At 46.3% G+C, this 9,398-nt stretch overlaps 2 protein-coding genes across 3 annotated transcripts in view; one reads left to right on the top strand and one right to left on the bottom strand.

Annotated features, from left to right (window-relative positions):
- Positions 1 to 4,482, bottom strand: part of LOC146548484 (uncharacterized) — an 11,020-nt gene extending 6,538 nt beyond the window's left edge. Inside the window, exons 1-3 of one of the 2 annotated variants that reach the window (XM_085262581.1) lie at positions 4,198 to 4,482; positions 2,313 to 2,675; positions 192 to 314 (exon numbers count right to left, since the gene is read on the bottom strand). In XM_085262581.1, the coding sequence (XP_085118707.1) occupies positions 192 to 314; positions 2,313 to 2,675; positions 4,198 to 4,234 (523 nt within the window). In that variant the 5' untranslated portion in view covers positions 4,235 to 4,482. The other variant, XM_085262580.1, reaches the window with a different exon arrangement.
- On the top strand, positions 4,355 to 9,397 carry LOC146548483 (uncharacterized). The gene is made up of 8 exons (XM_085262579.1): positions 4,355 to 4,508; positions 4,732 to 4,887; positions 5,676 to 5,719; positions 5,808 to 6,167; positions 6,266 to 6,356; positions 6,817 to 6,995; positions 7,472 to 7,525; positions 7,638 to 9,397. The coding sequence occupies exons 2-8, from the start codon at positions 4,862 to 4,864 to the stop codon at positions 7,718 to 7,720; spliced, it is 837 nt and encodes a 278-aa protein (XP_085118705.1). The 5' UTR covers positions 4,355 to 4,508; positions 4,732 to 4,861; the 3' UTR covers positions 7,721 to 9,397.
- The last annotated feature ends 1 nt before the right edge of the window (position 9,398 follows it).

The raw sequence follows: 9,398 nt of genomic DNA, 5'->3' as shown, positions 1-9,398 counted from the left end.
TTCATTACCTGCAGACTCAGTGTGAACTGTTTTATGGGCAGAGTGCTGTAACTCCTGCCCACCACCAGAGGGCAGCGCGGCTCCAAGTAAAAGTGCAACAATCCCACCTGAACTTTGACCTCACATAAACTGAGCTTGACAAACGTGCCACGGCTGAGCTGAGGAAGCATTATGGGACACGTGAAACACACCTGACCACAGGTAACATCCAGCCACGCAGACGAAGCAGAAGGCGAGCAGCGTAGGCAGAAGGCAGAGCCCCAGACTCAAACACGGCTGCCTCATCCGGTCTGTGGACGACTGCCCGGCACCTCCTGCAAACACACAATCACACACACCATCATTTATTCTGCTTCTTTTCACATCGTTGTGCCAGCCGTATAAACCCACACACCGGCTCCCTGTGTGGGTTTGAAAGGTTTCACACTGGTTACAGGAAACTCATAACTGGAGGAAAAATGAGCTGCGGCGGTGCCGTGGGGGCGGAGACTCGTCTTTACAGGTCAGCGGGAAATCCTAAAGAGGACTTGGTGGTGTTTAATAGAGAGAACATTAAAGCTTCTCCTGTGATAAAACCAACCACGAGTGACGCTCAGCTGAGCGCCCGACTATCAAGAGACAATACATAAAAATATATCAAACTCAAAACAATTAAATACGTAAAAACTCAGATCAATAGAATAAAAATAGAATATAACATGTACTTTTATTTCCAGTACATCCTGATGTGACGTCTCACTGCAGTTTCTTTCACAACTTCGTTCCAACGACACAAACTATTAAAGGTGTCAGCACGCACACGGAAACCGTCGTGTGTTCAGCTGCTCGGCTGCAGACGCGTGGACGCGCGGTGACAAGATTCAGGGGGGGTGACGACTCACCCCACTCGTTTTTCCACACGTGTGTGACGTGTAGCATGTTTGTCACAAAATGTCCGTTCATGGAACGCAGAGAGCCCCGGGGCCCCCGAGGGGCCCCCTGCCTCCGTTCTGCTGTGGGGGGCAGCTTGCTGTCCCATCAGCTGATCAACAACACAAACATCCTAGAACAGAAATCCTACTGCACCTTTCAAACTTTGTCAACATCAAGTTTTCTTCTGATCCACGCGGCAAAAAACTGCTGCAGTTTGTTTATTTCGAGTAAAATCGGTGCGTTCGTGGTCAGAAACAAGTCTGCGTCTTTGAACATGTCCACATTTCCACTTTTAGACACAGGAACGGTCCCCGCCTTCTTCACAAGTCAAACGTTTGTGCTGGTTTGTGATGAACGAGCTTTTATTTATGCAGTTATTGGAAACTTGAGCCTCGACAGTTTCACGTCTTTAGCTGCTCTGAGAGGAAACGTGCCAGCATTGATCTGATGGTTCGGTTTTTCTGAATGCAAACTGTAGTTTATTGGAAGTATTAAAAATAGTTAAAGTTAACCCCGTTTGTTACTTTAAGAGTGTGATCATGATGAAAACTATCCAGCACTGGTTTATGTTTCACAACATTTTCACAGTAAAGAAACAGGCTGGGTGACTTTGGATAGAAACTTTTGTTAGTGTCTTTAAAACACAATCAGCACACATGCAGCGCACACATGCAGCGCACACATGCAGCGCACACATGCAGCGCACACGTTTCACATCGATTTTGTTTGATCTGAAGAAGGTGGGGGCAGAGTGCAGCACAGGTCCACAGACCCGGAGGATCGATGCCGAGAACTGAAGCTCGCTGCAGCCTAACGAGTGACTGAGACACAGAGACGCCGACTGACGGAAAAACTCAGTGAAGACAAAAGAAGTTTGTGATCTAATCCCCAGCTGTGAACGCAGCCCGGACAGCTGCACATGCTGCAAACAGAAACATCCAGCTGCAGCTCCATAAGAGATCAGGAGGTCACGTCTCCAGAGCATAACGCTTACTGACTGGCGCCACCTACAGGTCCACGCTTGATATCCCCTCCTGTGAGCCAGAAGTCATACAGAACGTCTGCTTCCTGGGAAGTGTTCATAAATCGTTTTAAAGAAAGAATCCACGGTCACGGCCTCACTTTCATGTTCCACTGATCTGTTTCCATAGTCATCCTCAACTCAGCATGTAAACATTTATGATCAAATACTCTCAAAACTGTTTTAGAAAATCCAGAAAATGATTTTAAATCTTACAGCCTCCTGACCAAGCCTGACAGCCTGGACCAGCAGGCAGAGCAACACGAACATCTGAAAAAGGAAATGTTAGATCTTCATCGTGTATCGTGAAATGTTCCTGCTGTTTAAAAAGTTTCTGAGCTCAGCTCGAGCTGACAGCAGAAACGTCTGATCGTCTTACCGTCCACAGTCAGCTGAATTCCTCTGTTAACGTGCATCTTATCTGCAAACCTCCCGATGCAGAAGTACAGCCCAGCATCCTCCTCCTCCACCTCCTGGATCTCCAGGCTGACCAGGCCGGTCTGCAGCGTCCCGTCACACTTCATGCGATGGTTGTTTGTGTGATGGTCAGTGGTGTCCGGCCCGTTGAACTTCCCCTCTTTAACAGTTAACAGAGGCAGCAGCTGCTCTGAGCGCAGCAGGTACCAGGTGATCTCATATTTGTGCGTCATGTTACAGAGTAGAGAGACGTTGTGGCCCACCGGCACCACCAGGGTGGAGCTGTGAACAGGTGAGGCTGAAGCCAGGTGACATCCCGCAGCACCTGAGGAGTGAGCACAGGTCAGGACTGCGTGCAGCCGAAGGCTCCTTCATATCACAGAAAACACAACAGGTCACAGGTGTGCACTCCACAGCTCGATAGAGCTCACAGTTCCTGCTTCATGGTTTTCCACAGAGAAATCATTTCCCCATTAATACTGTTAAGTTTACTGCACATGCTCACAATGAGTCAGGCTGAGGGTCGACATGGAAACTGCTGCGACTGCTGTGCACACCCACAGCTTTAGAAATCTTTTTTATTACAAAAACATTTTTTGTCAGACTAAAATTGATCTGAAGTTATATTATCAGACAGAAAATAACCGTCCAGCCACTAAAGATGTACCCATTACTCCAGATAAACAGGTTTCGTTATAAAAATAATAATATGGATAATATAAAATAATAAAAATAAAAAGCACAATTTTTCATAATTCACAAAGTCTCATCAGCAGCTTTAAGCCACGAAAAGATGCTGAATGATGCTGTTAATGTCCAATAAAACATCAGTGACTTTAAATACGAAAATCCATCAAAGTCTGAAATGCTGCCCAACAAAAACTAAAGTGGAAACAGAAACAAACATTCATAGAAATAATTTATCACAAAATAAAAACAAGAAGACTGCAGACACAAGTATTAGTATGACTTTCTTAATATTACTATAACAATAATAATTATACATATTTTCAGTACCTTATTATCATTAATATGAGCATACTTTCCTTTAGAACCTCGAGGATGGCTTTGTTTGTTTATCTGTTTATCAATCTACATTCATCTATACATTTATATATATATATATATATATATATATATATATATATATATATATATATATATATATATATTGTGATATTGTAAATTATAATTTACAATATCACAATAGTTAGATTTACAATGTCTAACTATAGTTTAAGATTTTTTTCAATGCTAAAATCTGAAAAAAAAAAAAAAAATCAAAAACACCATCAGGTTATCGAACACTGGGCGACAACAGGATGATTAATCCAGAGAAATGAAAACAGATCCCCTTCCAACATACCCGAGTCTTATAATTATTATTATTGTTGTTGTTGTTGTTGTTGTTGTTGGACAAAGCCTTAAAAAGAACAAGAGCAAATCTGAAACTTGTGAAACTTGTAATTTCTCGGTAAAGAGAAGTGAAAGAAAAACGCGTCCAGCTACAGGGAGGGGTGAGTCCCAGGACACCCAGCAGGCCTCGGGTCTGCACCGGGGTCAGGGACCGAGGTCAGCCTGCAACACTCTGCCCCCTCAGTGTGGGGCGTGTCCCGACTTTCACTGGTCACTTGAACGTAAACACGCGATCATCATGAGACAAACTAACGAGCAGAAACACAACAAACACCTGCAGGAGACCCGGATCCCTCGGGCCCTGGAAGGTCTGCATTCTGAGCCGGAGACTCACTGACACACCCAGGAATTGTATAACGAGCCTGAAATCCCGCAGCCATTCTGAGAGGGAGTCCTGAAATAAAAACAAACATAAATAAAATAAAACTCACACAGAACGGTCAGGATCCACGTGACACCCGCCATCATTTAAATACAGATCAGTTTTCTCCAGGTGTGCTGCACGAGCTGTCTGCAGCGCGAGGAGCTGACGCTCACAGACACACAGACTGACACACAGACTGACACACAGACTGACGGCGCAAAGTGTTTTAATGTGGGACGGGGAAGTGAGCGGGACTTGACTGAGCAGCAGCAGAGACCACCAACACTGCTGCTGGAGCGCTAAAAGGAAGGCACGCGCTGTTCCCGCGAACTCACGCCGAGGCGTCAGCAGCTTCACGCGCTCCGCTCAGCTGAGCCGGTAAGTTTCGTTTCTGCAGAGCTCCGCGCCGCAGCTCACGGTTGCTTCAAAATAAAAGCCCAGTGATAATATGAATCGGATAATCTTCTTTTCTCCGCTTTTTACAACGTTTTTCACAAAATGTGAACTAGCAGCGACAATGCTATAATGGTGATGATGATGATGGTGATGAAGAACGGCACTCGTCGGCACTGAATTTGATTCCGTGCTTTTAATTTGACAGGTTCGCAGGAAATCGAAACTCACGCGCTGGGTTGATAAGCTGTCAGAGGAGCCGAGAGTAAACAGAGTGGAGAAACCGCACGCGGGGGACGGAGAAGAAGACTGAGCAGAGTTTCCACGAACCGGACATCATGAAGACGGTCACCGAGCGGCTCCGGTACGACACACTGCACTTCCGGTCTGAGCAACAGCTGCTCCTGTTTATTTTATTATTTATTTAATTTAATTTTTATTCAGCAAACATGCAGGGTAATATCTAAACATGTTATTCGGATATGAAAGGTGGGAGTGAATTCAGACTGGGTTTAAGGGGCATTCTGCAGGAGAAATAACCATAAATATGATTATTATTGTTGTTGTTATTATTATTATTATTATTATTATTATTATTATTATTATTATTACTATTATTATTAATGATGATGATGATGCTGCGGACCTGCAGGGCGGGACCTGCAGGGAGATCGCGGCGCATGGCAGTTTCGTTACTGAGGAAACGAGTCCGTGGGTAGAAATGAAACTTTGCCTGGATCATGTGGAAGCTGAGTTTCGTTTCTGAGCGCTGGTCAGAGTTAAGTTTCACTGCAGCTCACAGGCAGGACCGCTACAAACAGCTGGCTGGACAGATTCCACATGATAGGCGTTATAAGACAGGAAGCTATGGCACGTGGACTTCTCTCTAATGTGTTTCTAGTGTGTTTCTAATGACCATTTAAGGTGAATAAAGAGAGCCTCATGAATAATTCTGTAATATACTTACATATCTTTATTATTGCTAATATATATTGTAATATATCTATATCACTAAGCACTTCTGGATGGATGCAAACTGCATTTCGTTGCCCTGTACCTGTGCATGTGCAATGACAATACAGTTGAATTCTATTCTATTCTATAAGCTGATCGTCTAACCCCGTTATGACGTATTTTCTTGTGTTTCTTTAGGTTTTTCATACTCACACTGTGTCTCCACACCGGAGCTTTAGTTGGTGAGTATCAGCGTCACACTCTGAGGTCAGAACTGGTCAATCCCACGTCCCTGTTCACAGGATGTTCTTGCTGTGTTTCTTTCTGCAGACTCCTCTTCTCTTTCCTCCGCCATGCTGTCCATCTCCTACATGGCGGGGGACCAGGCGATCCTTCCCTGCAGCTGGAAGTCCCACCTGGGTGAGGCGGCTCTGCCCGTCTGCCACGTCCAGTGGGTGACCCTGTCCGACACGGTGTTCGAACAGCGCGGGGATGAGAAGTGGCAGGCGCCGGAGTTTGAGGGCCGGGTGAGGGTGCCCGAGGAGAAGCTGGGGTCGGGGAATTGTTCCCTGATCATCAGCGACGTTCAGCTCGGAGACACGGGGCGCTACGACAGCTTCATGGTGGTGGACGGAAAGAGGTCCGCAAGAACTCGGGTCTTCATTCAGGGCGTCAGGCTGCTTGTGGGCGGTTAGTGTTTGACATCGTCTCCTTGGAGTCTCGACAGTCTCCTTCTGATGTCGTTCCTGGAGTATTTCATCTGTTCATTGATGGCTCTTTTGTTTCAGATCATAAATCCTCTCAGTTCCATCAGCCGGGCGAGGACATGGTCCTGCAGCTCTACACCCGTCACTCAGTCAGAGTGGTCTTCCAGGCCAGGTGAGCTGCTCACCTGCCGACAGGTGGAGACGCTGGTGGTGGATTTGTTCATCTCCCACCCTCACGCTTCCTCCCCTCAGCTCTTTATTTCCCCCGCTGACGTAAAAGCTCGCCTACTGCTTAATAAAACGACAGTTTGTGTCTCGAATCAAAGGCTGCTGGCTGCTCTGACTCATCCTGTAATTGGTGCTGACAGAGACAGAATGTGGCGTTTGGGGAAAATGATTCGTGCAAAGCAGAAACTTTCACGGCAGACAGATTTCATTTTGGGATAAACCCACAGATGTGCTGCTGCACAGAGCATGCACTGCACCAGGATGCAAGGGGAGGGCGGGGGAGATCTTCTTACAGGGAGGCAGACGTTTGTGGCTCTGTGGGCAGACTGATCGCGTTGCTGTTGCTTGTGCACTCTGAGGACGACGTGGTGTTTTTGTTCTGACAGCATTTACATTCTCCACAGAAACGACTCGGCGTGGTCGGACCTGTGGATGAGGGGCGATAACAACAGTCAGCGCCTGGAGAAACACCTGCTGCTCGAGCAACTGACGGTGAAGAGGTTAAAACCATCAGATGAAGGAATCTACAAAGTCCTGGACCAACATGGCCTCGCCGTCAGCACCGTGCAGCTCTCTGTGGATGGTGAGCCTATCGATTGATCTTAAATGGGATTACCTAGATTACTTTAAATGAGTTAGTACTGCAGGTTGTACTCCTGAGAGTCGCTGAGTGCACGTCGTATGGACAAAAGCACTGACAGGAGCTGCTCGGTTGCGGAAACTCAAACCGGGAAGCTCTTGTGTGTGAACGCCACAGGGCGTTTTGTCCACACGGTGAATCTGAGCACCAGCGCCGTCTACGATTAAGAGCGCTCGACACCGAAGCGTGGGAACGCTCCGCTTTGCCGCAAACGGAGAATTAAATTACAAACTTAAAACAGGAAATGGTTTTTTTGGACCGCGTCGGCGTTTCTGCTGAAGAACCAGAAATAGAGAAAGTTGAGCCCCGAGCGTCCAACAGAGTCAGCTGACGACACAGAATAACTGAAGCCGTTTAACCTGTGCTTTTACTGGAACTATCGTGTGCATCATCATCACATCTACCTGTCTGTCCCACAGCACAAGCCCGTCCTGACCGGAGAGTCCAGGAGAAGCTGGAGTACGTTCCCACAGGTGAGGAAAGCACCTGCATGGTGCCCATGAATCAGGGTCTGTATCTGAAGAGTGATTTTTAAGGACATTAAATTAAAAAACCCTCTGTGTTCCCACTTTGATGTCTTTCCAGATGTTGCTGCCAAAAGCAGCTGTTCAGCTCTTCTCACCCTGGCAGTTCTCGTCCTGAGTTTCCAAACTCTTCAGCTTCTCTGAGTTTCCTCTGCACGAGCTGCACACGTGACTCCTGCACATTACAGGCAGCAGATGGTGACAGTTCACCAGTTTGAGAGCTGTGAATCTAAAGAGTGTGTGTGTGTGTGTGTGTGTGTGTGTGTGTGTGTGTGTGTGTGTGTGTGTGTGTGTTCATTGTTTCTTGTGACCCTCAATCATCGGCCGGCTTCTTAGAAACGCAGCCGCGGCTCAGACTGCGACGCAGGTTTGTTCTTAGGTGTAGATTGACACTACGATGGATGGAAACCTGCAGCCTGCCTCTGTTTGTTCACTTCTAAATAAGCCGCGCTCCGATCCTGATAAGGCGTCATTTACAAAAGGCACCTTTTAGGTTGCCAGATTTGAGAAGATCCTCCTCCATCATGACTCTTTGCCTTTTTAGCTCTTTATTTCATTATGGAGACCCCTGCAGTGAAGTGATCACCTCTGTGCTAGAGAAGCACCAGACCTCGTCACCACGGAAACCACTGCCGATCCAACGGAGACACAGATGGAACAGTTTCACTCATTTTCCGAGCGAAATGAGTGAAAGATTCAAAACAACGTCAACGAATCAGAGAAACTCTGACCTGTTTCACCAAAACTTCTCCGCACAAAACAGTCAAACAGCTCAGTGTGAACGTCTGCATCTGCAGATCCCATTAGTAATGATAGCACCACCACATAGACTGTAAAAGTCCTCGGAGCTCTAAAACACTCAGAAGACGAGCAGAAAATGACCTGAAACGTTTATGTTTGGGTCTCCTTCACTGACCGTGGGAAATCAGCACTTTCCTGCCCAGGGGTCAGAGTTTATTGGGGGGGGGGGAATCACCGTGATAAAGAGGTAAATGAATGAGGCAAAGTGTGATGACGGAGGGCGGAGCACATCAGCAGCTCATTAACCTTTTGGAAATGGTGCCTTATGAGGAAGTGACTGCTCCGGCCGAGGATTTCAACAGTTAAGAATGTAAAGAGAGATATATGTAATATATACGATATATTTTGTTAATTGTACTAAATGGACAAAAAGCACTGTCAGATTCATCTATGTGTGAAGAGTGTCTGCGCACAAAGGGCGGAGTCACTGCAGATCAGTCAGTCAGACAAATCCAGAGAAGATGAAAACGTTTTCAATGAAAGTATTACGTTTAGAATAAAACTCGTTACATTTGCAACAAAACTCTTTTTTAAAATCGCTCGTTGCCCCGTGTCCAACATCACCATGGCAACAAAGACGCCGCCCGCTGTGGATGAACAGATCAGCTGGTGTTTCGGGCTCAGGGGCGTCTGTGGTGTGCTGAGCTTCGTCCAGCCTCATCGTTTTCCACTAAGAAACACTTCTAATGATTTTTCATAATTTCAAGTTCTTTTAATCTTCTTTAGCCTTTTCTCGTCACTTCTCTGCACTTAGAAGCCTTTATCGATGTGGTCGCTGTAGCTTTGGGTCGTCGCTTTAAACAGTCTTTGATTCTGTATCCAGTCAGACGCAGTTAAATCAAACGATGTCCGAGAGCTTCAGTTATCGGTCTGGTCGCACCGCGGTGCGTTTGAGGACGCTGTGGTATTTGCTGTGTTGTGGTGTTGGTGACATTCAGACTGCTTTCCATGAACTATAATCATTTAAATTATTACGATGATCTTTGTGAATAACAACAATAAATAAAGCGCACAAACAGAC

This window comes from Mchenga conophoros, linkage group LG22 (genome assembly GCF_057382185.1).
Source record: "Mchenga conophoros isolate Kocher_MC1m ecotype Shallow Benthic linkage group LG22, M_conophoros_male_GT1.1, whole genome shotgun sequence".
Taxonomy (NCBI): Eukaryota; Metazoa; Chordata; class Actinopteri; order Cichliformes; family Cichlidae; genus Mchenga; species Mchenga conophoros.
Note: the sequence above shows the minus strand (reverse complement) of the source record. Positions and strands in the feature narration are given on the sequence as shown.

Bases quoted from the DNA above. Each gene is read 5' to 3' on its own strand.
- LOC146548483 (XM_085262579.1), top strand. From the start codon at position 4,862: ATGAAGACGGTCACCGAGCGGCTCCG. The intron at 4,888-5,675 runs GTACGACACACT...GTGTTTCTTTAG, and splicing joins ACGGTCACCGAGCGGCTCCG to GTTTTTCATACTCACACTGT. The intron at 6,996-7,471 runs GTGAGCCTATCG...TCTGTCCCACAG, and splicing joins CGTGCAGCTCTCTGTGGATG to CACAAGCCCGTCCTGACCGG.